The sequence below is a fragment of the Neolamprologus brichardi genome, chromosome 17 (assembly GCF_056152115.1).
Source record: "Neolamprologus brichardi isolate AB-2024 chromosome 17, ASM5615211v1, whole genome shotgun sequence".
Classification (NCBI taxonomy): Eukaryota; Metazoa; Chordata; class Actinopteri; order Cichliformes; family Cichlidae; genus Neolamprologus; species Neolamprologus brichardi.
In genome coordinates, this window is record NC_142120.1 from 26,085,319 (window position 1) to 26,098,396 (window position 13,078).

Here is a 13,078-nt window from a genome sequence, read left to right on the forward strand (position 1 = left end):
TTTCGGCTGAAGGAAGGACAATAGTCGGTGTATAAATGCTCAATCAACAATCTTTTATTCCATACAATTCAAAACTTTATGAGCACAAACCATCTGGATGGGGAGACATGCATGCAGAGCGGCACAGCAAATCTCAAAATGGTGGAGCGTTACCCAAAACCTTTATAGCCTCTGTTGACCCCCACCTAGTCGTAAAAAGCCTAAACTTACATACCCTCTAACTCTCAGTGAGCCTGTGTTATGACCTTGGCTCCCTGTCTTTCTGACATAGAGAAAGGTGGGGGTAGAACTTCTGTGGAATGTGGTCTGTCTCCTCCACTATCAGAAAACAAGGCCCTCTGCACACAATATTCTCTTCTTAACTCAGCAGTATGACATGCAATGAAACAGTGTAACTCATTCACAGTAAATCAACAGTATAGGATAATATAGACATATCTAATAAATCTAATGATTTTCACAATTTCTTAATCCAGAGGTATAATGCAAATTAAAACTACATACTAATTATACTCTCTATAATATGGAGTAGGGTGTGGCTTACAGCAGTATAATGATTCACACAGTTCGATTATAGGGATAGGATAACATATGATAAAATAAGAATCTTACACCAGTAGTATTCATTATTATGTTGGTTTAGTGCCTTTTGGTAAGTCATAAGTCATGGTAAATGGTAAAACAACTGATACATTTATTGTTGTCTTCTACTTTAATAAAGCCCCCAATTTAATTTTTCCACCAAGTCATATTTACCAGTTCAGACACACATTTACCTTTCCCTGCTCCAGTCTGTTGTCCCAAAATGTTTTAAGAGGACCACCATCATCCCTGTCCCAAGGAAAACTAATGTGAGCTGCCTAAATAACTATCACCCAGTAGCACTCACATCCATTGTGTGAGTGTTTTGAGCGCATAGTTAAAGCTCACATCACACCTTTACTCCCTGCTTCACTTGATCCCCTCCAGTTTGCCTACAGGCCAAACAGATCTACAGACGACGCAATAGCAATTGCATTCCACACTGCCCTCTCGCACTTGGACCAGAAAAACACATATGTGCGGATGCTGTTCATAGACTATAGCTCTGCCTTCAACACCATCATACCATCCAGACTCATCATGAAACTCCGTGACCGGAACATCAGCTCCTCCCTGTGCAGCTGGATCCTGGACTTCCTGACAGACAGACCTCAGGTGGTTCGGATCAGCAGCATCACCTAATCCACACTCACACTCAGCACAGGTGCCTCCCAGGGATGCGTGCTTAGCCCCCTGCTTACACCCTGTTCACCCACGACTGTACACCAACACACAGCTCCAACACCATCATCAAATTTGCAGACGACACCACCATCATTGGCTGCATTTCTGATGGAGATGAGACAGCATACAGGGCAGGGGTGAGAGCCCTGACATCATGGTGCCATGACAACAACCTCCTGCTTAACGTCAGCAAAACCAAGGAGCTCATTGTGGATTACAGGAGACTACAGAGAAGAAGGCACACGCCCATTCACATCGAAGGAGCAGAGGTGGAGAGAGTCAGCTTCTTCAGACTCCTAGGCATCTACATTTGCATGGATCTGAGTTGGTCACACCATGTTGGTGTGATTACAAAAGCAGCAAGACAGCGGCTCTTCTTCCTCCGGCGCCTGAGAAGATTTGGCATGAACTCCAGAATACTTACAAACTTCTACTGATGCACCATTGAAAGTATTCTGACCAGCTGCATCACCACCTGGTATGGCAGATGTAACACTCCCGACCGCAAAGCTCTGCTGAGGGTGGGGAGATCAGCACAGCGCATCACCAGGACTGAGCTGCATGCTTTGCAGGATCTAAATAGATAGCCCTGCATGAGGAAGACGCAGCGGATACTCTCTGATCCCAAGCACCCCAGCCTTTTCACACTCCTGCTGTCCGGCAGATGGTTCAGCAGCATTCAGAACTGCACTAGCAGACACAAGGATAGTTTTTACCCACAAGCCATCAGGCTTTTGAACTGCTTACATTCTTACACCAGCTGTCGTCATGGTGTAAGGCCAATAACCTCCTCCTCAACACTTCAAAACCAAAGAACTCATAATAGACTTCAGAAGGAAAAAGGCAGAGACCCAACCACTATTCATTAATAGGGACTGTGTAGAAAGGGTGGCAAGCTTCCGCTTCCTGGGAGTCAACATAGAGGAGAACCTTTCCTGGAGCGTGAACACCTCCGAGCTGCTGAGAAAGGCCCAACAGAAACTGTACTTCCTGAGAAGTCTCAGGAGGAATAACATCATACAGAGATTGCTGGTGTCCTTCTACAGAGCCACCATTGAGAGTGTTCTAACCTATTGCGTATGCATCTGGTACACTAGCTGCACAGTGGCTCAGAGGAAAGCACTCCAAGGGATCATTAACACCGCCCAAAAGATCACTGGCTGCCCTCTCCCCACACTGGAAGATCTACACCCGCTGTCTTAAAAAAGCCCAAAACATCATAAAAGATACCTCACATCCTGGCCACTCCCTGTTTGAACTGTTGCCCTCAGGCAGATGGTACAGAGCAATCAGTGAAAGGACTAATAGACTCAAACAGCTTTTATCCAACTGCAATAACACATCTGAATACTGCTACAAAAAAATGTCCATCACATCACTCTTGTATTAATCTATGCGCTGACTGAAGCATGTATGTGGGAATGTATGTGAATGTTTGTTGATACCTCTTATTAGTACTTTAAGTATTCTATTTATTTTATTATTGAATTTCATTGTTTTATTTATATTTTGATATTGTTAGGGGTGATGCATTGATTGGGAACCATTTTTAATTTCATTGTACCTGTGACAATGACAATAAAGATTCTGATTCTGATTCTGACCATTACACACTCCCTACAATTACTAGACTTTACACACTGCCACTTTATATCCTCACTGCATACTTTTTACACAACTCTAAATACGAAACTAAATTCTGAACAACTGTCTCAAATTCTATTAATATTAATACTTTAGTTTTTTGTTTTTTGTTATCTTTATTATTATCATTATTATTATTATTGCTGTTGTTGTGGTTATTTTATTTTTAAATATAACTGCAGACTTATATATGTTCATATAGAACTGAGGAGCACGAGCCAAAGAATTTCACTACACTGTTTATATGTACATGACAATAAAACTTGAAACTCAGACAGCAGTTTTACAGTTAGCCTATTTTTGTGCTCTCTAACTGTTGTGCGCAACACTGATAATGCATAAGGTTAATTTGTTGTTCAGAATCTTTCATGTTGACATGTGAACTCCAAAAAATGTATAAGAAGACAAACATGCCTGTGTAGTAGCCTGTGACAATCCAAACATGTACTCAGAGTATTATAATTAAAATGGTTTCCTTTTTAATGCACTAACACTCCTGTCACAGTAATTTATTATTAAATATGTTCTGTTACATTTTATTTAGAGCTTCTAATTTTTTTTCAGTCAAAAGAAAATCATGAAGCTACACTGTAGATCAACTGTAGAGTTGTGGGCATTGACCATCATTATTGGTTTGCAAATGGTTAGGGAAATGCTTTGTACCTATCTTGAATATCTTTCACACAAAGAGTAATCTAAAATCTGTTTGTGTTCTGTTTGCTGAAACTCAAAATCTCACTGCAGTGACCTGAGAACACCACTAAAGGGTGTAGTTGTTTGTTTAACATTTCTAATGCCACCGGTAAACAGTTTTTAATCAGAGAGAAGAACAGAGCCTGATTTTCAGTCAATTTTTATAGTAACTTTCACATTTATGAAAACATGTAGTTACAATTTCAGAAGCCACTGTGATTTCCTTTTAATGAATAGTGTTCCTACACTGGGTGTTCTATTTTCGTGCGGGGAATACTTGTTAACTAATACATATATATAATTTCATGAACTAATTATCAAATCCTGACCTTCATCTTCAAAGATTTAAGGTACAAAATAAAATGTCTTACAAATACTGATGAAATGCTTCATAATGTTTCCACTGACTAATTTAAAAAAAAATATATATATATGTTTTTGAATTTATTTTATGTATAAAAGCTAATTTAAAGATGATCTTTGTTAAAGTATACATGATGAAGACTCACTCATTGATTGAAAGCATTGATCCTCCACTCCCTGACACTGTAATGGAGTGTCGCACAGAGGGGTGGAACAAACGTTACATAGTCGGCCATTACTTGACTGAGGAGCAGGAGCTGTAAAAGAAAAGAGCATCATTTCATTTCAGAACTGAGAACATTTCAGCAAATATCAGAATATTGTTTCTTATTGTGTCTTTAATAAAACACTTATAGATTTGTACTTACCAGCCAGAGTTTCTGAATTGCAGTTATCTGTGTTGCAGCACGTGGCAGATGCAAGAGCACTTTGAACACCCAGGTCAGCTGAAAATGTCTGAGAGCCCGTAGCTGGACACAGGGAGGAAGATGCACATGCCTTGTAGATTTGTGTTGCCGTGATTCCAGATGAAGTAGCTGCAAATTCAAAGTGTATTTTATTAATGTTGATGGAAAGTACACATAATTTCAAAGTCATTGAAATTTACTGAAGTTTATCACATAATATTTGATTTGATTTGATATACCTTTAGTCCCACAATGGGAAATTTCATAATATGAAGAGAAGATTACCTAAAATAGTAGCTGTAACACACATGGTCTCTGAAGAACATGGAATTGGTAGTGTGATTGAACACGTCTGATCTGTGCAGGTTTGACACTGAAGGGCTCCAGCTGCAATCAGGAGAGAAACAATAAAAGGATTGAAGTTATAATGAAAAATGAAAGGTTTTAAAATACCCCAGTATACTAGCATAATTAAAGAATCTTTATCTCTTTGATTTCTTTACACTGTTACACAGATTGATGAAATGCAGTTAATCTCTTTAACATGTGTATAAATATTTTTAATAAAGTCGACATGAAACACTACATTAAAGTTAATTTAAGGTTAATCTATTAAGGATAATTTACACCATGGAGGCCTGCTCTAAAAACCTTCCAACATTTAACAGTTTGTAAAACTATATTTAAAATGTTATAATTTTTATGGCATGTGTAGCACCACCTAGTGTGAGAAAAGAATCTGACCACTAGATGAGATCAGCAATATGAAATATTAAGGTGGTGATTTGGCGAAAGTAAAAGATTTCCACATCAGTTTGCCAAACAGATTCAGAAACAGAATTTATAAACTAAAACAAAATGTATGGCATATCTTTCTCAGAGCCTCTTGGGTTTTTTTTTTTTTTTTGTTTGTTTGCTTGTTTGCTTTTTAATTGGGTGTATCATGCTCATTGATCTATTTTCTCTACATATATGCTGACAGATATTTGGTTTCCTGATAATGCTTTGAGAGGAAACTTAGTTATGTTTGTGGTGTGATGCTCATGCATGTAGTTACCTAATCTTGTAAACTGTTTGGATGTTCTTGGAAAAGGACATTTAATATCTATATAAAATAAACTTTAAGGTTTTCTTTTTATTTTATTGTAAAATTTAGACTTTAAATGTTTGAATTAAATCCTGAATGATAAGAAAAAGAGCAGTTACCTGTGCTGGAGAGTGCCCAAAGGACAATTAGAGCAGTCAGCTTCATTGTGATGAACAGGTCAGTTCTGCAGATTAGTTTCCTTGGACTGCGATACTAAATCTCAGGAGCACTCCTACACTTTATATACTGAACAGGTGAGCTCAGGATTGGGTGTGTTTACATTTTTACAGCATGAACATTCAGACATTCATCTCCTCTTTTGTCAAATCATTCTGCTAGCGCACTTTACCACACCCTGTGTTCAATTGTGCATTTAAACAAAAAGGGTACGCAACAGCTTTTTAATTTCTGAATATAAATGAATGAGTAGTTTCTTATAATGCGTCACTGAGCCTACATTTTCTCTTTTGCTATGTAAATTTTTTTATTTTTTTTATTTACCGTGTTTTGCATTTCTTTATTCACTAAATTAATATGAGTCCATGATTACTTGTCATAGTTGTAAAAACTTGTAGAGTAAGGAATGAATAGTCATGGTGAGATCTTTTCTACATCACACTACATGAAATATTGCACAGCATTATTTTAGAAATCCCTCAACACCTTTTGAAGATTTAATGTACATTTATGTACAGTTTAACATACAGATGTATTTGTTCCTCACTACTATTTTCTAAAGGCTTAGTACAGCAAACAAAGTTTTGGCTATAATGGCACTAGCCATGGATGCTTGTCTGTCCCGCTGTAGTTAGTGTAAACCCATAATCAATGCAAGTTTTTCACTGGAGCTACAAACAGTCAAAGCTTATATGCAAACACACATCCTATTTCTATAACTTACAGAGACAGTGTGAAATCAGGTTTCAATTATACTCTTAATTTATCATGATGCTTTTCCCCCCTCATGATTAAATGCACTGCTATACATTTTGCCTTTATAGAGCCACTGCAATCTGCAAATTATAATGCAGATGTAATATCACTAGACTCATGGCTCACTTGTACTTTTGTTGTTCCTGCTAATCTGTGATGTTGATAAACCAGGTAACCGACCTGTTCAGTGAAATTAGTCAGACAGAGGTGTAAAACTACTCCAGCAGCAGGTGTGGCAGCAGTCTCACTTTGAGTATCACATTAATATTTGTAAAGTGAAGGAACTGCACTTTTACTCCATTGCTGTAGTTAAGTATATTTTAGCTCAAACATTTCTGTTTTATTTTTCATAAACTGAAAAGTATATTTTGCACTTTGTTCACTTTGCTAATAACATGTTAATAATATCACCAAGTACAGATGATACTGTGACTCTAATAAAAGCTTAAAATATTTGAAAGTATTTAGTGTAATAAGTTAAATAATAGCAAACACGGGAATTGTTATTCTCACAGCACAGTTCTACTTTCTGATGACATTGCTGCACCCTCTCTTGTTGAGGTATAATCTATTTATATCTTAATAATAGCATGTTGGAAATCAAACATAAGGTATTCTTTGTATCGGGTCTGCGTGTGTGTCACAGGCACACACACCCCTGCCCTAGGCACGTCATGTTTTGTTTTGTTTTTTCTTTTTTTAGAGTTTGGCTTCTGTTTTGTGTGTGTTTTGTGCATCTGTAAAAGGACAACAAAGATGCATGCAGGATGGTTTTATTTTAGATTCTGCTTGTTCTTGTTGTTCAATAGCTGTTTTCATGAGACTCTTTACTCTCTGAACTGAAGCTACTTAATGCTTTGCTATATCCAAGATGCATCCAATACAAAGTATTGGGATTTATTTTCTGGTTTTTAAAGTGAGCTGCAGCACTCATTTTGGGAAAAGCTCCCCTACGGTGAGATGATTGAGTGGCTCCAAGTTTTTTACTGTGTCTCTTGCCTGTAGCTCCCCTCTAAAAGCAATCTTGCATCTACATATATTTGCTTATCTGAGTGTAGAACCTAAGAACACGTTCTGATTTTCCTCCACTCCAAACTTGACTAAAGACCTGTCCTCCCAGGGACACTATGAAGAGATACCAGTATCACTTTATGCACACTTATATTACAATGAGCATAAAGAATGTAGTTATATAACACCTGTCGTAATGCACCAAGAACCAACACTGCTCTTGTTTTCCAATTAGTGAATTTCCTAGAAAGTGTCTTGAATGTTTTTCCTTTGCGAATAATATTTCTTAATGCAGAATGATAGAACTTGGTTTAATCCTTGCCAGATTTATGGACAGAAACAGGAAGACATAATATGGCTTATGTCTTTCCTCCTCTGCATTTCCTTTTCCTAACCTGACCTTTACCTGACAAATCTTCAAGGTTGGGTAGGGGAATCATTAAGGACTTAGGGGGAAAAAGAGGAGGGTTCTACGAATGATATTACACAAGCCTTCAAACAATTTAATGTCAGATGCCTGCCTAATTGAAACTATAATGTCCAAAAGAAGGACAACAAAATACACATCTTACTTTATCCCATGTCCGTATTGTTATATTTTAGGCAGGCAATGTAACTGAGAATGTCATTTACAAAGCTGGCGATACACAGTTAAATTAATGTCTAAATTCAATGACAAAAAAAAGCAGCATATGTTTTATGCCTGATGTTATTAAGATAGCTGCTTCTAGGTGAAATTAAGTTATGCCTGTGATGTCAAACTGTTAGCTCTATCCTAATATTCTTCACTTGATCCTTACGCGAGTGTTTATACCCAAGCCCCACTCATTTCTGTTCTTCAGAAATACCGTTTTTGTCACGTCCGGTGTGGCAGACGTGTGGAGTTGTAGAAAGGACCCAAAAGGCGGCAGCTCTGGTGCAGGTGAGTATTTATTTACAGGAGTCGGTACAAACAGCAATGGTGGGTGAACATGAAACTGGAAAACCTAAACTGGGTAAAACGAAAAAAACAAACCAGAAACGAAGATGCAGGGAGGTCCGGGGAAATACATACGGAGAGACGCAGAGAGACCGAGAGGAAACAACACAGACGAACCAGCAACTACTAAGACAGAAGACACAACTAAAATACACTCATGCTGTGTCCCAATTCAGGGTCTGCATGCTTGAAGTACGCATTTCAAGTGCGATTACGTCACCGCCACGCGACGACGGCTGTCACAATTCGAAGTGTACTTCAAATGCATACTCCAGATGCGCTGTCGATTTCCCCAAATATCAAGCGTGGTCCGGTGCACGCTTCGTGGTCCCATATATCCCACAATTCATAGCGCGGCGGTGGGTGTGGATAATTTTGCCGCAAAACACGGCAGAAGGGAGCGGCCAAGAGTGAACTGTCAAAAGTAAGTACTGAACATGACATCACTTAATTATGTATATATGTATATATAATCTGACAATAATATAATATTGGCCATATTATATTTACATTATGTAAATATGTTCTAAATTATACATTTTAATGGTTATGTTATTAACTACATAATATATAATTATATGCTGAATAGACTGGGTGTGTTTACATTTTGTAAATTCCAAACATGCAGTTCGCTCTTTTGCAAAATCATGACGTAAGTACAGGTCCCACACCCTTTTAATCCAGCATTTAATACTGTCAAAACAAAAAAGGGTAAACAGTTACGTTCATTTCTAAAATTAAATGAATGACAATTGTCTCCTGTTGTGTGTCATTTAGGCTTGTCATCTGCATTTGAATTGTGTATGAATTTCAGGTTGTGTCATTTTTTAATTTTTTTTATTTTTGTCTGACTGTAAACGCCTGTTTAAGGGTTTCTTATTTTCTTCAACCAGTGATGAATAGTGTCATAGCAACAAACACTTTTTCCCACTTCTGTGTAACTTGTTAGAGTAAATGTAAATGTTACTAAGAAATGATCAGACAAAAGAGGGTTTTCAGGGAATGCTGTCACATGTTATGTTTCTATGGCATAAATGAAAGGGTGAACAAGGATAAGACTCAAACTTCAAATCAATTAGAATTCTGTCTGGTTCTATGGTTGATTAATAAGCTGGAGTGGAAGATTGTTGTCAATCATCCTTGATTATTCTGACAGTTAGTATGACTTGGGATTAGGAATGGGAAACCCAGTAGTTCAATTTCTTTGAATATCTTTGTCTGTTTGCCTATCGATCCCACTTTGGTTTTAGTTTGTGTGCAGGAGGAGAAAAATATCAGCACAGTCTACAGTATGGATATAGACATTTTGCTTATGTTTTATTCCAGAAGAGAATGAGACTGTGATGGTAAACTGCATCCAGGACAAAAATGGCTGCATTATGCTCCTAACAAAACTTCAGCTCTTTGCAAGTACCTGCACAAACAGCACGCTAATGCTAAATTAGCGAAAGCCCCAGAATAATGTTAAACCTGAGCTAATCCCAACACCAGCCCAACAGCCAGACCCAAAACTTCAACAGTTAACAAATGCAGCGATGAAGAGTCAGGCTGTTGCCTCTGTTTCTACCTATTCTTGTTTCTTTTTTAAAGTTTCTTTGTGTTGGTTTGCATTTTTGCTTTGTGCCATCTGTGTTCTTATGTCAATACAAAAAGAAAGGTCCTATTTATTGCCTCATTAGAATAGTTTTTTGTTTGTGCGTGGGACTGTAGTCTATAGGCTTATTCTGGTAAATGGCAATTATGAGACAATGTGTTTCACGTCATTTTACAGAGAAACATGAAAGTAATGTAAGGAGTAGTATAACAAATTACTTTTGCCTGGGAGTAATTAAGAAAAGTACGCATTACTTTTAAGAAAAGTGTACTGTGTAATATGTGTAAATAATTCCTTTTTGAGTAATGACCCTAAAACTGATCACAGGAGTGACGGGGAATACTTCCGTCAAACCTTTGACCATAGAGCATGCAGTTCAAAATGTCTTTATTGCTGCTTGGTATTGATGGTAACTCTCAAAGTGGAGCCAATGATAACCTAATGAGATTCGATAAGAGAATTGAATTCATAGTTGATATTGATAATGGAATCGGAATTGGTAAATTCTTATCAATTCCCATATCATTGATTCTTATCAAATTAATTACTCAGAATTGCTAAGTAATTTAAACTAACATTTATATTTGTGCTATAAGGTTTCTGTTGGGCAGATTAAGTCGGTATGTTGGTCATTTATTAAATAATTTACGAACAGAGAAGAGCTATAGGCTATCCTGTGTTTACTTTTAGAAAGTTTTATACTTGCCACAGGTTAATAGGACAATAGAAAAGGCACACATTAGAGAACATGTTCCAAAGTGCTTGGAAGTAGTACAAAGAACTTGGTCTGAGTACAGAGTCTGTGTGTGACTGGCCTGAAAGGGTTACTCAGACCATGACTCATATTGGTGGGCGGAAGGGCAAGGGTGGGACAATCTTTGCATTTTATTATTATCTCATAACACTTGTTTAATCAGAAATCACCTCTCCTATCTTTTTAATGTCTACAGTCTCAGATCAACACAGCTGTGCCCTCCAACACTATCGGCAGAAGGGGAGCAACTCCTCAACAGCAACATTGTACCCCATCAGGTAAAACACAGGCTGCATTTGCTTTGCATTGTCCCCACCTGATGACAGTGATGTAGTATGATGCAATTCCAAATTAGATTCTTGATGAATGTGGGTTGTTGTCATTGAGCCTGGTTTGTTGTGCCCCTTATTAAACATCTCTGCACGGCCCTGGAGAGCTGACAGTAATGTTGCAGTTGAAATTACCCACCACTTAAAAAACCTGAATCCCTTTTTACTCCTCTTCTTTCAAATTCAAATTCAAATTCAAATTTTATTTGTCACACACACACAACCATACACAGTATGACATGGAGGTGAAATGCTTGTAGCTGTACAATGCCCGACCATTAAATGACAGAAAAAAGTTTTACAGTATTTACAATTTATCTTTAGGGCTAGCTAGATGGACACCTGCAACTGTTCTAGTGTTTTGCCAAAAATAATTAAATAGATTAAAATAATAAAACCTGGCCCATTTTAACCCCTGATTATGTCACACAATTTTGCCTCTTTCCTCTCTTTTATCCAACATCCGTGGTGATTAATACACTATGAGAATTGTCTTTCATGTTTTAATGATTAGGTTTAAATCGGTTTGATGTTTGAAGGCTTGCAGTGAAATATTCACTCCCCTCAAATGTCTTAAACCAAAAGTAACCCGTTTTGAAAATGTAAGAAGTAAAAAGTACAGAAGTACAAATGTAGGGGGTAAAAGTAAAAAGTACAGATACCAGAAAATTGTACTTTGTTACTGTACTTATTACTACTTACTTTACTGTACATACAAGTTGTAAAAAAAAGAAACAAATCATGAGGGCTTTTTAGAGCCACTGTAGACCAGAGATTGACATTTTTACTGATATCATCTTAAGTAACATACGCCTAAAATTGCTCTGTAATTTAATGGGCTCTACAAGCAGGGTATTAAAATGTGGGACCTTATTTGAGAAAACTCGAGAAAATAAGTGACATTCATATTAATTATATTATAGAAACCAAAAATATTGTCATAGCTCGTTTTTTGTCTCCTATACTTCTCATCAATGAGATTGTTGCACAAATAAGTCCATCCTTATGTCAGATATATTATATCTTCATTACTGTCACAGTTGGTTGTTTTCTTGCTTTGTTTTTTGGTGTTATTGGTGGCACTAGTTTTAGAAATGCTGTCCTGAATAGTTATATCATTTAATTTTTCTTTTTTAGGAATAGAACACTGGTGATATATTAAGTTATGACAAACATTTTCCAGATCACTAGTTATGGGTACAGTATATAGATGTTTATTTGTACTCATAGCATTGCATACTACTACATTTATTTAACACATTTAAACAATGACTCTAATAAATAGATAAATAAATATATTTGCATTTAAAACATTATGTAAACAATTACATTTTTAAAGTCACTTGGAAAAGGGTAATAGTGTCTTAAATATTTCTCCACTTTTACCGAGACACTTAAATATGATAAGATGTAAGAAAAACCCAACTATACAAGACAAGTAGGAGTAAACTGGTTGTGTATCAATAGGTCCTTTCACAGTTTTTTAGGGGTCTCGTGGGTTTCCATGCGTGATTTTCCTTTTATTAATAGAGGATAAAGAGAAGGACTCCAAAAACAGAAGAAATTACATTCATTTTAATAGAAGATGCATTGCTTGTTGTTATTGAAGCAGTGGTCGTTGTTGGTGCAGCAGTTTTGGTGGTTTGTGCAGCTATTGTTGTAGTTGATTCAAGTGTTGTGGTGGTTGGTGCACCAGTGGCTGAGGTAGGAGAAACTGTTGTTGTGGTGGTTGGTAAAGCTATTGTTGTAATGGTTGGTTCACCAGTTCTTGTGGTCGGCGCAGCTGTTGTGGTGGTTGGGGCAACAGGGGTTGTGGTTGGGGAAGCTGTTGTTGTGGTGGTTGTTGTTGTTGGTGCTGTGGTGGTTGGTCGGGTCAATCTTACAATATAAAGTGCCTTGAGACGACTGTCATTGTGGTTTGGTGCTGTATAAAAAAATTGAATCAAATTGAATTGAAACCTTTTTTTGTTAATAGGTTATTACTCGCTCCCTCAGCGACCTTACCTGGTCTGCTCATT

General features: G+C 37.2%; 1 protein-coding gene across 1 annotated transcript in view; it reads right to left on the reverse strand.

Moving 5' to 3' along the window:
- The window catches only part of LOC148097957 (uncharacterized), a 51,317-nt gene that overhangs the window by 24,492 nt on the left and 13,747 nt on the right, over positions 1-13,078 (reverse strand). The window contains exons 8-11 of the mRNA XM_087831082.1: positions 12,823-12,984; positions 4,659-4,760; positions 4,335-4,502; positions 4,113-4,223 (exon numbers count right to left, since the gene is read on the reverse strand). Of these exons, the coding sequence (XP_087687208.1) occupies positions 4,113-4,223; positions 4,335-4,502; positions 4,659-4,760; positions 12,823-12,984 (543 nt within the window). The remainder of the gene's footprint in view (positions 1-4,112; positions 4,224-4,334; positions 4,503-4,658; positions 4,761-12,822; positions 12,985-13,078) is intronic.